This window comes from Corvus hawaiiensis, chromosome 16, assembly GCF_020740725.1.
Source record: "Corvus hawaiiensis isolate bCorHaw1 chromosome 16, bCorHaw1.pri.cur, whole genome shotgun sequence".
Taxonomy (NCBI): domain Eukaryota; kingdom Metazoa; phylum Chordata; class Aves; order Passeriformes; family Corvidae; genus Corvus; species Corvus hawaiiensis.
The window spans coordinates 16,120,518-16,145,231 of NC_063228.1; the positions used below are offsets into that span (position 1 = coordinate 16,120,518).

The following is a 24,714-nucleotide window of genomic DNA, read 5'->3' on the forward strand; positions in this document are numbered from 1 at the left end:
TGACTGGTGGAGAAGCTCCACTGGTGCGTGCTGGTGTCTGCTGATGCATTTTCTCTGCAGGAAAACTCAGCAGCTCCAAACTCAAGCATTGCTGGGATTGTAATGGGAAGTGTAACTGAAGTGTTATGATACAAGAGGAACAGAAGTTTCTTGCAGCATGTTCAGTACTGAATTTATGCAAGTATATATTAATTACAAGTGTTAAATCTCAAAAGTGTGTTTCATAAGCAGGTTTTAAACTAAAAGGCGTTTTAGCAAAGTTGGAAAAAACACTGATAAATTACTTGGAAGAAACACACCCAAATAAATGTGAAAATTGATTCTTAAATATGATAGTATTTGTATAAAATGTCAATTTGATGCTGCCCAGTACTGTGAATTCAGCAGTTTCTTTAGTGTAAGGCACTCTCACAACTGGAAACATTTTGGCTGACTGAGGAGCTGTTTTAACCGAGCAAGGAAGAAATAAGTCTTATTTACAGGTTACTTTTTAAATTAGACTGCAAGCCTCCTGGAAGTCAAGTGTATAGTACTCACAGGTAGGAGTTAACCTGTTTTGGGATAGGTTCATGTGCTATTAGAAAAAAATAATTTTGAAAGAACCGTGGAAGAGAAGAGTGACTATACGGATCCAAGAAACTGTTCTGGAATCACAAGCTCTTCTCAGAAGTAAGGGGAGGAAGAACCAGCTCTGAAGCCAGTGAATGAAATCCTGCTCTGATGTGACAGTAAAAGTCATACTAATAAAAAACTTAGCTGAAAAGCCTCTTGATGGATATAGAAAAGGCAGCAGTGTATTAATCTGAACAAAATTAGCATCTTGGCAAGTGCAAATGTATGTGCAGGTAAGTGGTGCATGTTCTGTTTTTCCAGAGGCCTCTGACAGCAGAAAACTTCTCCCAACTATTTTTGAACTCTTAAGTTTAAGTGTTGGACAGTTTTATGAACTGCCCTGCCCTCTGAAGAGAGGTGACTTCTAAAAGTCCCCTGGGTCAGGGAGTGTGATATCTAGAACCTGATATTCTAGAGGCACAATCTCATTTTCTCTAAATCTCCACTGATGTAGTAGGATCTTCCAGCCAACTGCAGAGTTAGTTAGAGTAGTTGCAAACAGATACCTTTGCATGGCATGGCAATACATACTCAGTACATTTCAGCCTAAAAGATAACATAAATGTTAGCTGAACCTCCCTCATGTGTCTACGTACATGTAAAGATCCCCCTGGTCTCTTCCAAGGGTTAATTTTTTAGACTCACAGCTTGGTTTACAATCGGTTTCAGCATTTTCTTGTCAGTCTCAAATATTTCAAGGCCTTTAGCCACTGGATTGCCACACTGGGGACAGTTCATATCATTGTATTTGAGACTTGTAACAAAATATTGACTCCCCCATTGTGTCTTTTCTTCCTGTTAGGAAGTTCAGGAGAGTTGTAATATCCTGAGTGTATTCTTTAAAACAGAATGAGAGCTTTAAATAAAAATAAAATTTAAAAAATAATTTAAATCTACCAAAAAAAAAAGAAAATATAGATCAACCAACCACAGACACTCCACAAGCTCCTGCTGTGTTAAATGTTGCAGAGAAATTCTCACTCACAACAGTGATACTTTCAAGGCAAAATACAGTAATATACCCAAATAAAGCCAGTAGTTACTTCTATGCCAGGCAGAACTGCTACTGAAAACATTTCATCCTCTCTTGGCTACCTTTGTAAACCCACTGAAATTTCTCAGTGTCCCCAGGTATGGTGCTGCTGGGAGCTTGGCTCTGTTTGGGTCCCAGTTTGGGCAGATGGAAGGGCAGGAGAAGTGAGCAGTTCTCCAGGGCTCCATGGGGTGCCAGTGAGTTCTCTTCTCCAGCTGTGTTTGGCCTGTGCAAGAAGAAGATAATTTATTTTCCCATCACATAACAAAAAAGGGGGAAAATAGAAATAGAAATGTTTTAACCTGTCTGATTGTTTTTTAGTGCTTGGTGACTCAAATCAAACCTTGCTTTGTTTCTCTCCAGGCTTCTTTCACTCACTTTGTCATGGATGTAAGAAGTCACTGATCTTTTCTATCTTTTTTGTCTTTCTCCTTGTACGTTCTCCTTCTGTCCATTCCATCTCCACCGCACCCCTCCTGTTTGCAGTCTTGCACCTCCCAAAAGGTAGGTTAAAACACTTGAGTCTTTGCACTTTGCTTATTTCTGCTGTCTTTGGCTTGTTATTTTGTCCAAGGCCGTCACATATTCCTAACACTGGGGCAGGAGAAGCAGAGCAGCAATCAGAGCACCCAGTTGCTGTGCCACATCTCCTGAATACCCTCCTGCAAAGTTAGTTCACAGCACCTGCAAAGCTGTAAGAGAAGGGATAGCGGGCCCAAGGAGTCAGCACAGCACTTCAGACAGCAATACACCTGTGTTTTCCAGAGTGGGAAAGAGTACTGTACATGGTGGGATTATGGTTATGGCTATAAAGGGCCATTACAATAAGAGTCCTTTCTACTCTGGAAGAAAAAGTGTAATTTTTTTAAAACATCTGAAATAGCAGCTCAGAAGAGCTGTTAGGTATCATCCCACATCCAAACCTGGTATATGCTGTTGCATTAGATGTGAAACAGTCAACCTTTTATCTTCTTTGGCAGCTTTCTGCAGTTAATTGGAAAGATTTTGGACTGATCCCAACTTGGCACACTCCTAAAAGTGACCTGTCTCTATTCATAGTAGATTATATTTATTTTTAAGTAGGTAGGGTTTTTTTAGAATCGAGAAGACAAGACTCTTTTTCTGTGTCAAGGAGGTCAGAGTTACTCAGCCATAGAGCATTAGTGGTTAATGAAGTCGTTTATCAAGTCTTGGCCTGAAAAGTAAATCTTGAAGAACAAAACCCAGTGAATGGATTGTGATACCTGATAAGCAGACAGCTTGGAAAGGGAAAGGCTGCCCTGTGAGTATTAAATACCACAGATGTTTGGGTTTGAATTCATGCCTTTGAGAATCCTCTGGCCTTGCTGCAGGTGCCCTGAGTTAACTTTAGTGAGTGATGCACACTAATATTTGTACTAATTTATAAAATCAAAGTTGGAATTAACTTCCTCATGTTTTCATCTTTGAAAGAACATCTTAAGAGACTTGGCAAAGCATGTTTCATACCATAACTTCTGTGTTGAGGATTTTACCTCTAATAAATCAGCAGGCTCTTAATCCCAGTCAAGCAAATCTTCAGCATCTGTGTATTATTTTACTGCAGTTAGGTTGTTCTGAAAGCAGCAGAAAGCCTTGATTTATGCTAGGAAGCAGTTTGGGTTTGAGGGGACTTAGGAGATGCAGGGTGTCTGTTGACACTGATCTGGACACAGGATTAGGTTTCAGGCTTATATACCATAAATTACTTATATTGCTATTTATGACTGAAAAGGAAATCTCCTTTTACCACACAGTTATGCCCTCACTGAAATTATGATGGATTTTAAAGATGATGCATCTCCTCTAAGATTTGACCCAAGCCAGAGAAGAGCAGGAAGGTGTAATTCAATGAGTAGTCTTTGGAGTTGGGTATTTGTTGTTTTTTGAATAATACAGGGCACATTCACTGTGGCAGCTGCTGCTGCATGTCCCCAGCCTTGGCTTTACCTTTGGGAACTTTGAGGTCTCTGAAGCACATTGTATTAATGATATAGCTGGAAAAACAACGTTCCTGTGAAATTAGCAAATGCTGCTTTGTTAAACATTAATTGTGCTGGTTTTCAAATCTAATTTCTTGGAATAATAGCAGTTGAACAAGTCTTTCCAACATCAGCAATCATGCGAAAGTTGTCATGCTGATCCCGGTAACTGAGGAAAACACTAATGCAGGGTAAAATCTTCTGAATTTGTTCAGTTCTAGTGGTACACTTTAATGCTGTCCAAATTTACTGTTCTCTCAAGCTACAGTGTTTTCACAGATGACCCTGAAAGGAGTGGAGTGTGAAGGCTAAACTTAATTTTTCTCAATGAATATAAACCAAAACATTTGGATTTTTTCTTAGCCCACTCGGGTTCTGTTCATTTTCACTAATTTACTACTTTGAAAAGCAACTGCCAAACTGAAGGAGATGATTTTCAGTGTCATTAGAGAAATACTGTCAAAAATAAGAGAATTAATACAGATTAGATATTTGTAACTAGTTGCAATTTTCTGGAATCCCCCCCAAAAAGTTGTATTTTTGCTCAGCAGTGTGGAGTTTGGTTTAATAGGTGCAGGCTGTGTGTGGACACTTCTCAACACAGGGTCAGGTTTCGGTCTCAACCATGTGCAACTGTGATTTGTTACTGGGAAATAGCAGGTCATTTTGTTTCACATTCTTTGGCCACGTTCTTTGGTTTAACTAGAGGGTACCATTAAATATAAAATGATTTACCATGATATTCAAAGGGCAGGACCTGTATGCCTGGTTCAGTTTTAAATGGCCAATACAGTGGTAAATGCTTTCTAGTAAATTAGAAAGATCTGTTTGAAAAGGTGATATTCTATCTGCATGGAAGAGTTGTGGAAAGTCACAGAGCACTGAAAGGGATGTGTTCAGAATGCTGCTGAACACAGGCTTTGAGTGGGGTTTGGGTAGGAGAGGCTGTAAATCAGCAGTTCAGAGTAGCCAGGAGAAGGAACAAAGGCAAAAGCAAAGATACCCTGAGTGTGAGAGCCCTTTAGAAAAAAGAACTGAAGTTTAGTTGCCCAAACAGCTCACAGAAGTGTGAAAAATGTACAGACCAGGTATGCAAATAATTCTGAGGCTTGCTTGAAGTGTAAATTTGAATCTGTTTTGATGTTCATTATTAACTCTTAGCCTATTTATCATCATTGCTTTTCCACTGGAAATTCATTCTAATAAACAGTTGACTGCCCTCAATATTTTTTAATTCCTTAAGTGTGGGGTGGGGGGAAAAAATCTTAATTTCTGCTGGACTGAAACCAAGGCTTTGTCTCTCAGCTCTGTTCTGTAGTGACACCAGTTTTAGCTGCAGACCTGACAGAACACAGAGGGTGAGACCTAAAGTAAGATTCTGGACATGGGGGTTCAAGGCTTGGCTCATGCTTTGTTTCAATGGATCTCTCCTTTGCCTCAGATTGATGTGTTTAAAAGTACAAATAATTTCCCTAGTCAGTGATACTGTAAGTTTTAAAACCCATAAATTGTTACAGCTTGCTTAAATAGAAGTTCCCACAGAAGTTCCTTGCATTAAATAATTCAGGGTAGCAATGCAAAGACTGATTTCATTCATTTGGCTAAAAGAAGCAGTAATTTTAGTAGTTTTTTGAAATGACCTAAGGAGTCACTTCATTCGAAATGCTGACACTAAGGCACCTCCAGTGAACTCCAGAAAGCAGTTCCCAGTGTCTCCAAGCAAGCACTGCTCTGCAGCACGGTGCAAATGCTGCTGATTTTTTGGTACTAGGAGCATGAAAAATTAAAAAGTTATATATTTTGTGTGTTTTAAGGAGTGAGCTAAGCTATCCAGATCCAGTATTGATCATGAAACTGAGAGAAAAGAAATGTGTAGTTGTCAAAAAAAACCCATCAGAAATAGGCAAATACTTGCACTCAAACCCTTGCATGCAGAGCAAAGTGCTAAAGCTTTATTTAACACCTGGCTGCCCAGTAATTCAGTGGCTTGTGTAAATTCTGTGTCCTTGGCTGTCACCATTGCATTTTAAGCATTTAACATAGACTGTGGAACATTTAATTAACATTTAATCCCCAGGCTCTGGATTTGTGTGCTTGTTTGATCTGAGAAATGAAGGCTGGTTAAGATGGTGGTAATTGTTACCTTCAAGTGTTTAAAAGCCGTGAATCAATCCTTGTAACTGTATCAGACCCTTCTGGGGGATACAGGGATTTCCTTCCCAGTATCAGTGTCTAGCATTCCTTAATGTTTTCAGGCTATCTGTAACCATGATCCCAAGAACATTTGTGGTTCTTAATGAAGTGGAAGTCATTGGTAATGACATGTTTCTAAGAGGTGGAACTTCTCAAAAGCTTCAAATATTTGCCTTGGATTAAAATTTCTTACCCTGGTGATACTGATCCCTCTAAAGTTTCTGAGGGGTTTAGGAATTCTCTAATCCCATGATACAGGCAGGACTTCAGAGGTAGAAAAAATACTACCCCTTCTTCTCAGGTCCTGGCTGTTTGTTTAGGTGTTCTCTGTCCTTAAATACAAGTGCCAGTGAGACTGTAACAAACAGCAAATACAAGGCCATGGTCATTTTTAGTGACTCAGTGTTGTGTCCTCTGTGTGTAAAGGTGCAAGCCACAGCTGCCATACAGAGGAACAGGTATTTCAGTCAAGCCAGATCTCTGCCCCTGAGTATGATGTTAAATTGCAGTAGTTTATTACCTTCACTAGGTCATGGCCGTCTAATCCCGTGGGCTGGAGCTTTGACCAATAATTTATCTACTGGAGCCTGTTAGTGTTCAGCTGCCTTCTCATGTTTCAGTTCTGTAATCCAAAACTTGTTAAATTACTGCTTCTCAATGTTTTGTATTGTATTTCTCAGGCAGAATGTGCACTTGGCAGTTCATGCTGAGAACTTCAAGTCAGAAATTGTCAGTGTGAAGGAGATGCGGGATATCTGGTCGTGGATCCCAGAGCGATTTGCACTGTGCCAGCCCCTCCTGCTTTTCACCACCTTGGAACATGGCTGTAGTCTGAGCAGGTAAGGAAAACCTTCCTCTCTCTTCTCTGCTGTAGGGCAGAAAGGAGCAACTGGTGAAGTGTTTGCTGGATTGACAAAAAGGACATGCTTAGTCAGAACTTGATCTGAAGAATATGATTAACGCTGGAATATAAATGTGACAAATTCCTGTTGCTTACAGTATTTGACTGGGATATTTCATATGCCAGAATATTTTAAACTGTTCAAGATCAATTGGAAAAGTCAAACTTGGATCAGTTCACAGATTCTGCTAGTCTGAGTCTGGTTCTTTAAGGGTTTGAATGGTTTAACTCAGTGGCTGCTCTGCTGGCGCTTTTGATAGATAAACACATTCAAATTGGTGCAAGGAGGAAGAGAGCTGGAAACTGGAAATTACCTATGTGTCTGATTGGTTTGATTTTTTAAGTGAGATAAACTAGATATGAGTTGTCCTGGCACTTGGTACAGAAGACTATAACCCTGTAACTCGTAATAATGACTGTGCCATCAGCAGCTGAGGTGCTGAGGCTGGGAGTGACCTGCTCTCCCAGCCTCATGTGCCTACGAGGAAGAGCAAAAGGAAGCAAAGAGAATGCATCCCGGTTAATTTCCATGAACACCTAAAGCCCTTCAGACACAGGCATCAGTCCTCTAGGTTGTTTCACAATCCTTTAGGTTGTTTTAATTCAAAATGCTGTAAAATGCTGCAGTCAATCTAGGTAAGCTTCTAGTTATTCTTCAGACATAAACTGTACAGGGGACTGGGTAGAGAACAACTGCTTAATAGTATTCATTTACACTCAGCTGTATTATTTACATGGACTGTATAAAGTATTTGCAGGAATATTCTTAGTCTTCAGATGTTTTTTGCCATGGCATCAGTTGGAGGAGGAGGTGGTGCCTGACATGATGAGGAAAGGAGCTGCAGCTGGTGGCAGTCAAGTGCTCACTTGTTTGTGCTCTGCACTTCAGGTTCTATTCCCACAGCGAGGGACATGAACCAACTCTGCTCCTCATCAAGACAACAGGAAAAGAGGTGAGTGAGGCAAAAGACAAGTGATTAAGTTGGGGTTTGGGCACTGTGTAATGCTGTATTACAACACACAGCTGTTTACAATAAAATGAATAAGCAAGGTTTGGCTTTGGTTTTTTAAGAACCCATGCTTTAAATTACTCTATTTGTTGGTTATAGGACTATGCCTTCTTGGGTAGACCTTGCAAATCAGGTCTTGGTTAACTGCTTTTTCTCTTGCAAGTAGTGTGGAGTGATGGACTAGAGTAGCTCATTTTGCTCTTGGACAGACTGAAATGCAGAATCAGAGGGACAGAGTGGGAATTGTGCTAAAGTTATGATTCATAAAAGATATTTTCATTTTCTCAAGGACATGAGGAGAGAATGTAGCAGAATTTAAATGGTATGAGTAATGTTGAACTACATGATGTGAAAACAAAAGCCTTAGCTTCATCTCATTCTTGATTGGGAAAAAAATAAGCCAAGGAAGCTCTGAGAACCTGAGGAGGAGTGCACACAGGTGCCTTATTTCTGCTCCTGTAATGGTGGTGTTGTCTGTGCCACTGTACATGACTTCCAAATATTCTGTATATAACATTAAGCTGTTATTGCAGCCTGTGGGCTTTATTCCTGCCTGTATCTCTGCAGGATGACTGTCCATGGATAAGCCCATTTCTACTCTTATTTACATCTACCTAATGCTCACTCTCCGGGCCATTTCATAGTTCTGTGGTTTCTGGCCATTCAGGCCTGTGTTGAGATGCCAGTGGCTTATAGAATGTCCCTGGTGTCTACAGGGTAGAGGGGGAACAATTATTTTGCTTCTTGTCTTGGAGCCTGTCAAAAGTCTGGCTTTATAAGGGATTCTAGTTTTTATAAGATGGTTTATTTCTTACCCCTCTAAAAACATGTATTAGCCAAAAAAAAAAAAAAAAAAAGGAGAAAAATATGGGGAGTTTTGCTTCGTGCTTATGGATTTGGAGGGTTTTTGCAAAGGGTTGTTCATCCTTTATTCATATATCTATAGTTAACTTTTAGAATGAAGAAAATTTGCCTTCTGATTTTCTGCCTCTCATACCCATCAGGCACATCACATCAAATGGACTTCTGGGTCATTCAGATTTAATTCTAAATCTAAATTTAGATTTAAATCTAAATACAGATTTATCTATACAAAACAAATCTGATCTTCAGTAATTTTGTCCTAGGAGCTCTGCTTGTAATGCTCATGGAGGCTAATCAGCGAATGTACCTTAGAACAAATCTGTATAATCCTAATTGTTTTTCTCGTTTCTGTGGGAAAAAAAGCACAGATGCTTTCATCCCACTCTTGGAGCTTCATTGTTTCCTCTGTGTGCACTTGGCAGGGATGTGCATTGCTGGTAGCAAAAAGTTCTGTGCAAACAGAAGGCTCCAGAGACCAGCTCAGCCCTCGGAGGGTGCTTCTCCTTATTGGGAACTAGTGGCCCCTATGTGGTTTGAGTGGCTGCTCTAAATATCTGAGCTAGTTCAGCACTAGCTTAGCTAAGCTGGCTTTAACCTACACTTTGAAGTGTAAGAAAGCCACCAAGGGCACTGTTTGACCAAAAAGTGTTCAGGCAGAGGTGCTCATACTGTAACTTGGGACAACACTGCTGCTTTGAATGCCAAAGTGAGGGAGTAGGAGTCAGGCTGTACAGGCCTGGAATGATCTATGGTTTGGTACCTGGGGTCGTGTTAGAAAATTTCTCCCTTAAGGCATCAGCGGTATGAAATAATTTATGACACTCTTAGGATTTAGAGGTAACCACTGGTAGATTAAAGCAGTTTAAATCTGTCTTTAGGTATAAGTACTTGTGCTGCTTTAATCTACTGATACAGAGACTCTGAAACTCAAACTAAACTTTAGCCTGCAGTGTTGGCCTCTGAAATGTCAGTGTCAGTGGCTTGAACACTCTTTCTCCTTCAGTGGGAAGCCTGACTGTGCTTTCTGTGCCAGGTCTGTGGGGCTTACCTGTCCACTGACTGGAGCGAGCGCCGGCGAGGAGGGAACAAGCTGAGTTTCTTTGGAACTGGGGAGTGCTTTGTGTTTAGGGTGAGTAAAAATTTATTGTTGCTGCCCAGTACCAAGACAGAAACACTGTACTGGTTACCTTCCACTTAAAGAGGCTGGATTACATGCCTTCCTAGTTTATAAAGCTTCTTGAACTCTTAATATGGAGGAAAAGTTTTGCTTGTAAGTTTTCTGGTGGCTCTTTCTCCCCTTGCACAGAATATTTTCTTAAAAAATCATAGAATCATCAAGGTTGAAAAAGACCTTTAAGATCATGAGGTCCAATCACCAACGCAGCACTACGGTCATGTTCACTCTTCTGCCTCAAAGGCCTGGCCAGGCAGTGCTAACAATAAACAAACCATAATAACTCACAACTGTGGCTGAACCCAGCCCTTAATGACATTGTTCAATACTGCTTCAACACTGTGAAGAGCTTCACTGCTTTGTTCCCATGCTCCTAGGAGTGCCACATCCACACATTTTTTGAACACTTCTGAGGATGGTGTCATGGTTTGACACTGGCCAAACGCGACAAAGGCCACTCACTCACCATCCCCTGCTACAGCTGAGCAGAGGAGAGAAAATTTAAGGAAGGGTTCATGAGTTGAGATAAGGACTGGGAAAGAGCACTCCAAAGGCAAAACAGGCTCAACTTAGAGGTACAAAGTATATTTATTACTAACAAAATCAGAGGAGGATAATGAGAAGTGAAATAAGCCCTTAAAACACCTTTTCCCCCTCCAACCCCTCCCTCCTTCCCACTGACAGCGGGTGGGGGGTTTGGTCAGTTCGTCACCCGAGGGTTTGTTCCGCTGCTCAGGGAGAGGAGTCCTCCCCCTGCTGCACCGTGGGGTCCCTTCCCACGGGAGACAGTTCTCCGTGAACTCCAACGTGAGAGTTGCCATCTCACGAGCAGCAGCTCCCTGCGACCTGCTGCACCGTGAGTCCCTCCCACGGGCAAACAGCCCTCCAAAAGTGCTGCACCGTGGGTGGGTCACTCTTCCACGGGGTGCAGTCCTCCGAGGCCAGGCTGCTCCAGCCTGGGAGCAGGGCCCTCTCTCTGCACCGGCTCTGCCCCTGGATCACAGCCTCCTGCAGGCATCCACCCGCTCCGGCGTGGGCACCTCCCCCAGGGGCTGCGGGTGGATCTCTGCATCCCCCGGGGATCCCCAGGGGCTGCGGGTGGATCTCTGCATCCCCCGGGGATCCCCGGGGGCTGCGGGTGGATCTCTGCATCCCCCGGGGATCCCCGGGGGCTGCGGGTGGATCTCTGCATCCCCCGGGGATCCCCAGGGGCTGCGGGTGGATCTCTGCATCCCCCGGGGATCCCCAGGGGCTGCAGGGGCACAGCTGCTTCCCCATGTTCTTCACCACGGCCTGCAGAGGAATCTCAGCTTCAGCAGCTGGAGCACCTCCTCCCCCTCCTTCATTATCACAGAGGCGTTACCATCATCTCTACCCGGCCCAGCCTTGGCCAGTGCCATGTCCATCTTCAGAGCCATCAGGGACTGACTGCTGGACATGGTGGAAGCTTCCAGCAGCTTCTCACAGAAGCCACCTCTGTGGCCCCCCCGCTACCCAAAACCAGCCGTGCAAAACCAATTCAGATGGTCAATCTACCCCTTCCCTGGGCAGCCTCTGCCAGTACCTGACAACCATTTCAGTGCAGAAATTTTCAGGATATCCAATCTAAACCTTTCCAGGCACAACTTGAAGCCATTTCCTCTTGTCTAGCTCTTGTTCACTGGGAGCAGAGCCTGACCCCAACCGGCTCCACCCTCCTTTTAAACAGTTGTAGAGAGAGATGATGTAGAGATGAGAGATATCATAAGTTAACTCAGAAATTATTGCTTCATTTCTTCAACCACCTAAAAAGCAAAGGAATAAAGGATTTAACATCGGGCCTAAAAGACGGGTTGATCCAATCTTTACTGCTGACTGTGCAGGTGGAGACTGAGGGGCTGGAATGTTCTTTTCTGAGCAGAGCTCTGTAGTGTGTGTACACTAACGTCAGCTCTGCCCTTCTCTGCCTCTCTGCAGCTGCAGCCAGAAGTGGAACGCTACGAGTGGGTGATCATAAAGCACCCAGAGCTGGCCTCGACTGGATCAGAGACAGAAAACCACACCCAACCAGCTTCCAGCACCCTTTCTTCCAGCAGCATCCCCTCAGACCCCTCAGATCGCCTTTCTCCCTTCTTAGCAGCTCGGCACTTCAACTTGCCTTCCAAAACAGCCTCCATGTTCATGGCTGGCAGCAGCGAGTGCATCATTGTAGGTGAGTCAGTGTGAGAATTCGAGCACAGATCCTTCCCCAGCTCTTCCTGTCCACCTTAGATACATGGTAAATACACCTGACCCCTTTATCTATTTCAGTATCACTACAGGTAGAGATAGAATTGCCCAAAACCTGACGTCATTTCCCAACCAAAATTTTCTGTGGGAGAACTTGCATACAAGTGTTTTAGAGAAGAGAGTAACTCATGGCTTTATGCACAGCCATTCCTTCATACTGCCTAATTCACGATGAGAAGTAGTTCTCAAAAAGGAGCTTACTTTGCATCAAAAGTTTTGAAACACAGAGTAAACTATAAAACATGTTAATTCTCCAGGAACTTTATTGGATCTGTGGTGCTGCTGACTTTGGCAAAAGTCTGCTTAGTAAAGTTGTCACCTAAATGGGATTTACAAGGAACAGATCTAAAATCATAGTTGAGATTTTCTCAAAAATCTTTACTTGACATTTGTTAGGAGAGCAACCAGCCTGTAATGTCCTCTGTAATGTCAAGTGTTGGCTAATCTCCCACTTAGCAGCATGTGCTCTAATTCCATAAAATCATGGAATTGTTTAGGTTGGAAAAGCCCTCTAAGGCCATGGAGTCAAATCATTACCCCAGCACTGCCAAGGCCACCACTAAACCACGTCCCTGGGTGTCACATCTGCATGGGTTTTGAACACTTCTGGGGGTGGTGACTCCACCACTGCCCTGGGCAGCCTGTTCCAATGCCTGGCTGCCCTTTCAGTGCAGAAATTTTCCCAATACACAACCTAAATCTTTCCTGGTGCTTGAGGCATTTTCCTCTTGTCCTGTCATTTGTTCCCTGGGAACAGAGCCCGACCCCCACCAGGTTCCACCCTCCTCTCAGGGAGGTGTAGAGTGTCATGTGTCCCACCAGGTCCTCCTCTCAGCCTTAGGTAAGGGAGTTGCTTATATTTACTGCACTGTGGGTGGTAATAGAAGAGATACAGGCTTGGGTAGCAGAGACATAGAAGTGAATGTTGTACACAGCTCCAGCTGTGGACCAGAATGCTCACCCTTCTGATTCTTCACATGGCTTTAGTAACTGTTCTTTGACAGCTGCCCAGTAAGCAATTGGGAATCTTCCTTTTTGTTGTCCTAACACATTTCTGTCTTATTTTATTTTCGCTTCTCTGCATTTTCTGACTGAGATCTTTGTGAACCTTGACATAGACCCACACATAACAGAAATGCTTTTAACTCTTATGTGTTTTATAGGGAATTAGAAGACCAAGCCAGTGCTGTTACTTACTGATCTTGTTCTTCTCCCAGCTTTGATTTTTGACTGCTAACAGAATTATTTGGTTTTCCTTTACTGGAGGGAAAATTTGCAGTTGTAGCTTCCAATATCCCCCAGCACTGAAATACAAATCTTAAATGCAGGTAGTTTTTGTTCTTACTGAGTTGCATTACTTTTCTTTATTATTATTAAAAGAAATCATCCAGTTCTGATATTATCATTCAAAACCTATGCATTTGATCCCATACTGTTACACCTGAAGACAACAGGCACTAAAGTCTTGGTATAGCTGTTTCCCGTGCCAAGAAATGCAGAGACATCATCACCCTGTCTTTGTCTCTTCCCAGGAGGTGGTGATGGCCAGGCTCTGTACCTCGATGCAGATCTGAACCATGGGAGAACCAGCCACTGCAACACTTTCAATAACCAGCCACTGTGCTCTGAAAGCTTCCAAATCTCCATCCTGGAGGTGTGGGGCTTCAGGGACACCATGAATGGTTGATGTGACTATCATTAATCAACTAGTTTTTCAGTTGTCCAAGGATTCCCAAGGTAAATTCCAATGCAGGAACTAAGTTAGAACATCCTTTCTGCTGGGCTCAGTGCTGCAAGTCATTCCTAAGTGGTGCACTCAGATGCAGGCCTAGTTGTTTACTCTTATTTTATTTAAGACAGGTCAAGGTGAAGAAATGTATCTGGTTAACTCTTTGTCCCTTTACCTCTAGAGATCTGTATTCAGGGACTGTTGGTAAAAATGAAAATGTGATGGGTTCAGACCCATGCTAGATGGATACAGATCCCAGTCATGGGACAGGTTTGAGTCCACAGCCCCTCAGAGGCACAGCCCTGGCTGAGCTGTGCTGCAGAGCTCTGAGCCACTGGCACCAGTACCTGGCCTGAGCCAGGAACATCGAATGTCTGCTCACAGGGAGCACTAGTGACCTCAGATTTGACATAGAACAAGTAGTTCATAAAATCACTGCTCTCCTATGAGCAGACTTTGTGCAGACAAATCAGTATCATTAAGTTAGGAAGCTCTTCATTCACACCAAAACCATGATTGTTGATCTTCTTATACAAAACCTTTGACATGTTCCAGTTGCGTTTGTTTGAGCAGTCTGCCTCTGAGAAAGGCATCCAAGCTGGACAGTGTTATCTCCCAAGTCTTGATTTTGTTTACATTCCTATTCCGTATCAGAATGATGACTTCAGAGTGACTCCCTGTGTCAGGCAGCTGAGAGCCAGAGAGTATCTGCAGTGCTCAGAAATATTCCTTTCCTCATCTTTCCTGGGAGCTGAAATGAAGCTTTAAATCTGAAAATAGCTGTGCTGATATCCCTGTGTGTTCAGGGAATTAGACGTGGTGATAACCAGAACTTAATTCTCTCCCCACAAGTGAAGAAAGGAAGGCTGGAGGGAAATCTGGGAGTGAACGAGTGTCCCGGGAGAACTGGAGGCAGCACTGTTTCTCCAGATGTCTTCCCAGTGATGAGATCCTTGATGAGAAGTTAACAGTTTCAGTCCTGTATGTTGTGGCAGGGTTTGGGTGATGCAAAGAGGCTTTGCTCATTCCTGAGCATTCCTATGTTCTCTGCAGGCCTGCCCTGTGGCATGTGATGTCTGGAGGCAATTCCCCAGTGTCTTTATCCAAAAATTGCACTAGCTGTTGTGGAACTTCTCCCACATGAAGCACAAATACATAAACATCAATGAATAGTCCAGAGCATACAACAGGATGCCCAAAGCTTCAGTGAGTAACTCACTAGTAAGATTTATCACAACAGGGAAAATGAAGGGAAAGAGAAATTGCTGATTTTCTAAACAGTTCAATCTAAAAAATTGCTGTAGAGTGGGATTGCTACTTAATGTTATTGCTACTTAAGCTTAAAGTTCACTAAAAGGAAAAAATAAAAACTAATAATGTTAAAAGCTAGGCTGGACAGGGTCACATTCATATTCAGAGGTCAGAGGTGATGTTTTGGTCATGTTGGCTTGTCCAGCTTGCCAGCCTTGACAGTACCTCATGGCTTGGTAAAGAGTTGTCTCTTGCAGAGTATGTGAACAAACTCAGCAAAAATAAGATTTGCTGCTTAAGGTGCCATTTTGAATTTTTGTCAAAATAACTCTTTGAAAAATTATCCTATGTGCAGAAAAATTTAAAGATGTCTTTTGCACCATTTGATTTGCAGTGGATTCTCTCACCCTGTCTGAGAGTCAGCACTGGGCCTCCCAAGTTTTCTTCCCTCCCACGCTGGGAGTTCTGCCCAGTTGTGTTTTCTCAGGTTTTCCATAAGCTTGATTGAACTGCGAGAGGTAATTCAGTTATACTGATGTATTTTGATGTGGAAGAACTCAGTCTTATCTGGCGCTTTGCAAACACTACCTGATGCTGCCTTCTATTTTTCCAAGCCACCCGTGTCACTTTGCCCTTGCAGGTATCCCACAAGCTTCCTCTGACAGAAGAAATCATTCCAAAAGTGTAGGTTCTCCTTAGTGTAGGTAGGATTTCAGTTTTGTTTGCATCTCCTCTTTTGAGCTAGTCTGAGGAGGTGCCCTTGGGAACAAATAACAAGTCAGAAACAGAATAGTATTAATTTCCAGATTGTTGTCAGAAATTCCCTGGAGCTGTGTGTTGGTAGGATTTGGGGGAGTGTAATGTTCTACTCCAAATGAATAAATTTTATCTGCAAAAACTTGGCTGCACCTGGCAGTGTGATGGGGTTGCCTCGCTCCCATCCCTGCCAGATGCCGCTATGTCAATACCTTGTCTTAAGCCGTGTCTAAGAAACATTCCTCAGAAACATGTTCCTTTCCCTGCTCTGTTCTTGCTGCACAGTGATTTGGGTGTTTGGAATCCAAAATAACTCCTGGTTGCTCAGAAACTCATCATAGGAAATCAGTGTGAGAAGCCAAGGAGCAGTACTGGACACCAGGCACGGGATTGGTTTGGCTTGATAAAGCACTGCCCTGCCACAGCCACCCTGTGGGACTGCTCTGTGTGGTTTGAAGTGGAGTAGCCTGGATGAGCAGGAAGCTGCAGTAATCCAGGGAGAGCAGTTCTGCAGCAACTTCACACAGTCCTTGTGCTCAGTAAAAATGGATATTCCTTGTCATGTGCAAATCCTCAGCCATCATCCCCATTGTGGTTGTGAGACCCCTTAGAAGAAGAGCGTTTTGACTTGGTCATCTTTCCAGTAGCAAAGAGGCATTTTTCCTGTCTGTGTAGTTAATGGTTATTGCTGACCAACTGTATATCAAAGTCTGAACCCTTTGTTTCATGCAAAGCTCTTGAGGTGGAGGCCACAGGCTGGTTTTGAAGACAATGACTACAAGGGGCATCTTATCAGAAAGTGGTTTTCTCAAGTACTCCAGCCATGAAGTGCTTTAGTCGGTTGTTACTTGCAGCTCTGAACAGCTGTTGAAGGAGGCTGTAGTCCGTGTTTGTGGTCCTGCTGGCAGCAGTGAGAGTGCCAGAGTCACAGGCTGGGCCTTGGGCTGGGAGCTGTGGGCTGGGCATTGGCCGCCACAGTTCTGTGAGAGCGTCTGTGTTGTCCTGAGAAGCTGCTTTTTGCTTTGTCATATTCCTTGAAGGCTGAACAGATTAGAAACTCCTGACATCAGAAACCTGACTTCACTGTAAATAGCAGCCAAGCTGTTTGCAGGCCACAGGAACTGTATCCAGCTGCAGCCAGGCTGGACAGACTTCACTGCACCTGAGCTGTCTTTCCTGCAGCTCCTGCACTTTGGCACACTCCTTCTTCTGATGAAGCACGTTAATCAGTCTCCTGTTAATAGAGGTAAACTAGCAAAGGGAAGGGAAAAACTCTCCTTTTCTCTCTGGTGACATATCTGAAGTCAAAATGGAGTGGGAGCCAGTACTGTTCTTTGAAGAGTTAAACCATGCCAATAGAGATCTGTGGTGACCCACAGAGGGGTGACACGTGCAGATCCACCAACTGCTCTTCGTGTGTGTATTGAAATTGTGTACTTTGTCCTTGGAAATCCATCTTCATTTTTGGTGGGGCGTGATCTCCTCTGCCCATAGGGACACTGATGCCACAGCCAGGAGCTGACCCACGACCGTGGCGCTGCAAGAGCTCAGCTCCTGCGAGTGACACTGAGTCAGGTTGTTGGGTACAGCCAAGGCGTGGGCACCTGGCTCTTCTGCAACTCTCTGTCATGAATTTCAGACTATTCATAGTCAGGTTGAGTGTGTGTGTACTATTTGGGGTGATGTTTTTTTCAGATGAGTGGTGATGTGCTGCTGAGTTGGTTTTCTACCCTATCTTGGAATCACTGCCCTACGTCAATGGTATTTTTGTCACTGTGCAGAATCTTGGATTATATTAAAGGTATTTGACTGTGGAGGCTGCTAGCTTTGTCCTTTGTTCTGGTCTTTTCCTTCCTGTAGAGCTCATAGCAAAAGGCACCCTGAAACTGAGAGAAACCTTGGAGCATGTGTTCTCTGACAGAACTCTCGCTGTGATGAGGTGGTTACACAGTTCCTGATCATTTTGGATCTCACAAGACTTCCCCGAGATCAGGTGTCAAACTGACTGTGAAGTCTCTAGATTGGCAAATTCTGACGTGAGCTTTCTTCCCTTTGCAGGGCCAGGGAGCATGGTTTGCCCCAGCCTAGGTTTAAAATGGAGCTTAGGGGTGTCCTCTGGCCACCAACGTCTGTAAGTCACAATCAGACCATGCAGTTATCAAGGATGTGAATGAAAAATGTGGAATTCCACTAAATTTGGGAACTTAAACTGCTGTCAGGCTGAAGGGATTTGGGTTTTTCCCCCAAAAATCTCCCACCCCACTCTATCCACCTCATACACAAATCTGGCCTTCCCGTGCTGCTGTACATTTCCAAGAGCAGAGCTGTGGTTTAAGGCAATGCAGTGTGGAAAAGGGATTGCTGAGCTGGCAGAAACAATTCCCAGATGATTCTCCAGCCAGCTCTGCACTGCCAGGAGGTTTGCTGCACAGGAAGCCCATGGCCACTAGAGGTTCCTCTCAGCCTGGTCTTGTGCCTCCATCACCAGTAAATCCCTCCTTGCAATCCAAAAGGGCTTTCTTCACACGGTTTCCAGAGGTGACCTGAGCCTTAAATACCATAAATCACAATTTTACAGCTCCCTTAAAGGCTGTAAACTTAATCACGAAGTGCTTAGTAGCAGGAAGGTGTAAGTGAGGGACCGTGAGGAGCTGAGCAGTGCTGGCAGCTGTTTTGGGACCTCGCAGCTGCTGTTAACCCAGTGGCTGAGACCTGAGAGGGGAATGTGCTTGATTGCATCAGGCAGCAGAAGTTTGGTGTCTTGCCTGGAAAGCATGGTGGTGGGAAGGTCCTGGATGATGTCTCAGGGCTGGTAGCAGCTGCAGGAGCCTGAACTGGAGAAGGAGGGCTGTGCTGTGTCTTGCTGTGCTGCTGCAGTGTGAGAAGAGCCTGATGTTTGCCAGTTGTGCTTTTTTTTCTGGATTTGTACAGGCTTTTATGTAAATGTCTCAGAGACACCTGCTTCCTTGAAAGATATTTTATAACCAGCTGTGACACAACATTGCCTCTGGCAGCAAATTTCAAGGGTTTCCTGCTTTTTCAAGCCCCTCACTGGGTGTTTCCAGCCCTGCACTGCTATCACCCTTCCCAAGCACTGCTGTGGGTGCAGAGCCTGTGCCTGAGCCGCTGGGTGGGTTGTGGCTCCGCTCCTTGGCTATGCTCTGGTGCCAAAGGCTGCTGCTGACTGATTTCAGACCACACAAACAGCTCTTGGGTGGAGCTGGGTCCGGACTTCAGCTGGGGAAAAGCAGAGCGTGTTTGTTCCTGCCTTGCAAACCTGCTGCTGGCTGCTACTGGGCAAGGGCAGATAAGGCACCAGGACTGTCAGGCCTGCCCTGAACCCTCCCATTGCTGACACAGCTTCAGTCCGTGGCCTGCATGTTGAGTCACCTCCCTTTCCATGGTTAAATGTCCTCCAGAGTTATGGCTGTGCCCTCTATGTGCCATTGACTGAGGGGTTTCTGACTGGGCTCATCCTCCTGATCCATCAGCCGTGAGATGAAGGAGGCAGCTCTAGAAACCCATGGGGAAAAGTGCAAGCCCAGCAAGCCAGTGATCAGTACCTCATCCCCCCAGTCTGCATGATGCTCTGTCCCATAAATGACTGGAAGTACACGTTTTCAATCCATGAGCATTCTGGCATTGGCTGCACCAGCTCAGCAGCCCAGCTGGCTGCAGCCAGAACTCTCCCGCTGGCGGTGGCTGGGGCACAGCCTATTCCTCTTCCTTAAGCGTCCTCCTTGTGCTGTGAAATCCTCCTCCTTAAACTTCTCCAGGTTTGTGTGAAGACCCACTCTTGCCCCCTCACTCTGTGAAGCTCTTGGCTGTGCTGCAGGGAACCAATCCCCCTCCCAGAACATTTTTTTTTCCCTTTTGCATCCTTACCTGCTGCAGGGGTCTGAGTACGCTGTGCTTGGCACACTCAGCTTGATGAGGCTCTGAATTCAAGCCTAAGAAAGACCACAATTCAAACGAGGTTGGTGGCTCACTGTGAATCCTGAAGAGCAGCAACTTGTCCAGTTTTGTTCAAGGGAGGTTTAGGGCTGAAACTCCACCAGCTGTCACTGCTGAGCTGGGTCGAGGTGTACATCCATGGGCTTCTTGCACAGCAAATCACACCTGGCTGAGGATAGCTCTGCCAGCTCCAGCAGCACAAGGCCAGTGGCCATGAGGTTCCTGCTGAGCTGTGGTGCCCTGCAGCCCAGGTTCTGGCAGCCAGCTGGCAGGAGGGGCACATCTGCATCAGTCCTTGGCACCCCGGAGCTTTGCCATGAGCAGCTGTGTGTCTGTGGCACAGCACTCCACAGCCACCCGCTCCCCTCACCTGGACCACAGGGTAACCCTTGGGCACGCTGGAACAGTGGAACTGGGCTTCCTCTCTGCCTCCACAGCCAAAATGCTGCAGGACTTCCCCATGGCCACACTCAAACCAAGTTATTGGGGAAAGGGGCAGCAGTGTCTCAGAGATCTAAATTTCCCCAGGTTTGGCTGCCTGTTTCACAGAACCGGGCAGCGAACTCCAGCACTGCTTCCCACAGGGAAGGGCTGGGGCAGGGCTGGAACCCTGCTGGGGAGCAGAATCCCACCCAGTTACCCACCCTTGAGCCAAAGCCAGAGGAAAATGGATTTCAGCAGTTCAACAGCTCACAGAAATACTTGTGGATGCTCCTGTAAGGATCTGCCTAACCACCAGTCATAACCCCTCTCTCAGGTTGATTAGACTTTTCTTGTACTCCAGAACACCAGCCACAGCTCCTGCAGGGTACTGTGCTCTTGTGGGGCAAAGCATTTCCCAGAGTCATGGCTTTCCTTGCAGCCCACCATGTGTTGTGCCCCAGGGTTGACTCCAGCTCGGAAACTGAACTCAGCAGTTCAGCTGAGTTCAACTTAAGAACTGCAGGGCCACAGCTCCCAGAATTCCTGAGACCCATCCTGTGCGGGTCTCCTCAGGATGGCTTTCTTCCCTCATGAGCAATAACAGACTCACAAACAGATTTTTGAAATTGCAGAAGTGGAAACCACAGGAGGAATAACTGGCTCACTGAAGAAATCTTATTAATGTCTTTGACAGAGCCTTGGGGTGGAGGCAGGGGCAAGTTAGGGCTTTCCAAGGAAGTGTGGGAGCACCTCTCCAGACCAGCTGCCTGCCTTGTGCTCTGCCCTCTGACAGTGTTGGAGATGCCTCCAGCTCAGGCTGGCCTCTTGGGGAGCATTTCTAGCCCATATTTAGCAGGGAAATGTGCTACTCCTTTGGCTGGTAGGAGCAGATGTTTGCTCCGGCCTATTCTCTGGATCAGAACTGGTTCCAGCTCCTGGGCTGTCCTGAGAGCTGTTTGCAAAGAAGAGGGTCCAGGGCTGCCCAAAGGAAGTGGAAGGGCAGGCTCTTGTCCCACAAACCAGCACAAACACGCTCCAGGCAGAAGCTTTTGGCCTGAATGGTCTCATGACCTCTGCCGAGGTCCGTCCCTCATGCGGCTGGAGCCCGCTTGCTGGGGCTGGATCCGTGTTTCCTTGTACGCACAACAAGGGTACACCCCAGTCAGCTCCTGCCCTGCCTTTACGCTGGTGTTCTGAGGCAGGGAATGTTTTTAAGGGTTTAATATTTAATCTGCACCCTACTGAAGAGGAGAACTTGTAGAGATTACAAGAGCCTGGGAGATGGCTGCTCAAGGTCCTCATCCTTCCCAAGCTCTGTGTGCCTCCAGCCTGGGAGGTTTTCAGAAGGGCGGAGATGTGAAATCCAGGGATGTGAATCCGTGTGAAAAGCCACTTGCCAGGGATGATGAAAGGCATGATGAACATCCCCCTCCAGGCAGGAGAGCTGCACTGCAAGCACGGGGAAGAGGGAAAACCGTGAAGGTTTGAATTTCTGGGCAGTTTTCTGCAGAAACACTGCTCTGGGTCACGCAGGAGCAGCCGTGTCCAACAGCAAGCCCTTGTGGCCCCGGGCACTGCCACAGCAATGCCCGTCCCCCTGGTCACACCAAGGCTGTGGGACCAGCTCTGCTCTTCCTTATGCATGGGATAAGGATCTCCCTTCTCCCAAGGCTGCAGAAATGGGGATTATCCAACAGGTCCCACTTGATGTCTGGAGCTGTCCCCTGAGGAGCCCTGGCCCCAAACAACCCTGGTGTTCTCCAAAGGACCTTATCCTGAGCCCATCCTCCCTGCTGCTGGTCCCTCACCATCACCAAACAACCACGGATGGATCTGTCCATCCCCCATCCTGGGGGCCAGAAATCCCTATATCCCAATCCCAAATGTTCCTTGCTGCCCTTCCTGCGGGCTGTGCACGCCCAGGGCTCCCTGGTGAGATCCAGTGCATCAAGCTGCCGCCTCCCCCGCAGCGGCCCCAGCCGGGAGCTCCGCGCCCGCAGCTCCCAGTGGGATGCAGAGATCTCCATCCGAAGGCTGCTCCAGCACTCGGGAGCTTTCCTGCAAGCATGGAAATGGGGAGGGAGAGCTGGACCACGAGGATGAGAAGTGCCCAGGGAACAAGCAGTAGCTGGGGTGAGCCAGTGCCTCAGCAGATATTACTAATACACATGCACAGGCATTCTGAAATAACGAGCTATTCCTGAGCTCAGCTTCCCCGTGTGATCCTATGTCAGCTGATGGGAAAAAATCTCTGGACGGAAGAAACGGCTGTTCCTTGGAAAGGCCTGGGACTGCACAGGCCATCCCTCGCCTCTGGGCTCAGCCAGCCTGGAGCCAGCTGTGTGTGAGGGACGGGTGAGGACAGGGCCTTGGGAAGATGGAGGAGGGACCAAACTGAGATTTGGTTGAGGTGTTTGGCTGGGTGGAGGCTCCCTGTCCTGATCTTAGATACGGGGCTGCAATCTGATCACAGTCCCCTGTGCTGAAGGGAGGCGTCCTCCCTTTCCCAGCACAAGCCAAGAGTGTCCAGCCACTTTCTCACTCCAGGGAGAGGAGAGTGTTTGGGAGAGGGGAGTCCAGTGCAGGACCAGGCTGCAAGGACATCATGTGGCTGCACTCATCCCAGCTGTCTCTGGTTTCCATCAGGGACTAAAGGTGATGGTGTTTCCCCCTCTCCCAAAAGGAATCACAAAGCTGGTTTTATGCCTGCAGTAAAACCTCTTGGTTTTTTAATCCCTCAAAGCAGTGCTGGAAAACACGGTGCTTGATTGTCACCTTTAGTGTCCCCTGGGCTTTGTGCCATGTCTGTCCTTACCTTTGGCTTTCTGAACAATGCCTAAACTTTCTGAAGTAATAAATAAAATACATAAAGTCAGCTTCTTTTAATCTGTTCAACATATGCTGCCCTTTATTTCTGTGCTGTACTTAGGGGGTATAGTTGAAAGAGGAACTGATTGTTTTCATATGTCCTCCACATCTTTCCACTGAGTCTCCTCTCCCTCTTCCCCTTTTCTGAGCCAACATCCCTGTATGATCTTTTGTCATCTGCAAACGCTCTTGCCCTTTTCATCTGCAGCCACTGAACTTTGCCATCTTGGCTGTGTCTTCTCCAAAACTCAGTGGTTGATGCAGCCATGGCTCCGCCCCAGCAAGGAGCCCAAACTGAAGCTGTCTCTGCAGTAGACAATGCCCGCAGAGCCTGTGACAGCTGCCTGTGGTCAGCAGTGGCCAGTGACACCTGGCCTGTACCAGCCATGGTGTGGCCACATGTCCTGGGGTCATTTCTGGGCCCCTCATGACACAAAAGACACGGAGGGGCTGAGGCATGACCAGAGAAGGGAACAGAGCTGGGAAGGGGCTGGAGCCCCAGGAGCGGCTGAGGGAGCTGGGAAGGGGGCTCAGCCTGGAGCAAAGGAGGCTCAGGGGGGACCTTGTGGCTCTGCACAAGTCCCTGACAGGAGGGGGCAGCCGGGGGGGGGTCGGGCTCTGCTGCCAGGGAACAGGGACAGGAGGAGAGGAAACGGCCTCAGGCTGGGCCAGGGGAGGTTCAGATTGGATACTGGGGAAATTCCTCCATGGAAAGGGTGGTCAGGCCCCGGCACAGCTGCCCAGGTAGTGATGGAATCACTGTTCCTGAAAGTGTTCAAGAAGCAAGTATGCTTAGGGTATTTGGGATCATGGTTTAGTGGTGGCCTTGGCGGAGCTAGGGTAATGCTTGAACTCAATGATCTCAGCTGTCTTTTCCAACCTAAGCAATTCCATGATGGATGGGCAGCCTAAAAAGCACTAGAAAGCAGAGGACTGGGCTTTGGAAACCCTGGGGCCATGATGCAGATCTGCTGCTTTGGTGGCATTGAGGTGAGCAGGTCCATGGCACACTAATTTCTCCTATCAAATATCATCTTTCTTGGGTGTTTCAGCCCCAAGGGCAGCACATCCCCTGCCAGCAGTGGTGGGCATGGGCTGAGGCCTGGGATGTACCTATAACACAAATGTAAATGGCCAGCAGGAATCTGCAGGTGACCAGCTGCCCCCACTCTACCGAAAACTTGAACTGGAGTCTCTGGTGGTCTCTGAATTTCCCTGTGGCCTGTTCTCTTTGCCAGGATAGGTCTGAATAAGGCCATCTTTGACTGGGCATGCCGGAGGTGTTGGATGCCACAGCCGCGGTTGATGATGAGCTGGGCAGAGGAAATCCCAGTCAGCCTCTGGCACAGAGCAGAGGGGAGCGACAGCCCTGGGGGTCCCGCCTGGGTCTGCCTCCACTTCTGGCTGCAGCAGCCGGAGACACTCAGTGCTCTGTCCCCTCTGCAGTGTGTGCAGGGCTGCCCCAGCCACCTCGGCAGACAAATCCCAGCCTTGGGGCTGGGCTGGTGGGGAAATCTGCGGTTTTTTCTTCTCTGTCCTGCCAGGGCAGCTCTAAAATACCATCTCCTGGGGCTGGGTATGTATGTCCCTGGCTGCAGGCACCAGCACTTTGGTCACCAGAGTGAAGTAAAGAAATTCAGCCAAATTAAATTTAATAAAGAAATAGATTTTATTCCGC

General features: G+C 46.4%; 1 protein-coding gene across 6 annotated transcripts in view; it reads left to right on the top strand.

Annotated features, from left to right (window-relative positions):
• The window catches only part of TBC1D24 (TBC1 domain family member 24), a 32,531-nt gene extending 14,926 nt beyond the window's left edge, over window positions 1–17,605 (top strand). For 5 of the 6 annotated variants that reach the window (XM_048320518.1, XM_048320521.1, XM_048320520.1 and 2 more), the window contains 6 exons: window positions 2,132–2,149; window positions 6,519–6,677; window positions 7,629–7,692; window positions 9,647–9,742; window positions 11,744–11,978; window positions 13,588–17,605. In XM_048320518.1, coding sequence (XP_048176475.1) covers window positions 2,132–2,149; window positions 6,519–6,677; window positions 7,629–7,692; window positions 9,647–9,742; window positions 11,744–11,978; window positions 13,588–13,742 — 727 coding nt within the window. In that variant the 3' untranslated portion in view covers window positions 13,743–17,605. The remainder of the gene's footprint in view (window positions 1–2,131; window positions 2,150–6,518; window positions 6,678–7,628; window positions 7,693–9,646; window positions 9,743–11,743; window positions 11,979–13,587) is intronic. The other variant, XM_048320523.1, reaches the window with a different exon arrangement.
• Window positions 17,606–24,714: the final 7,109 nt, after the last annotated feature.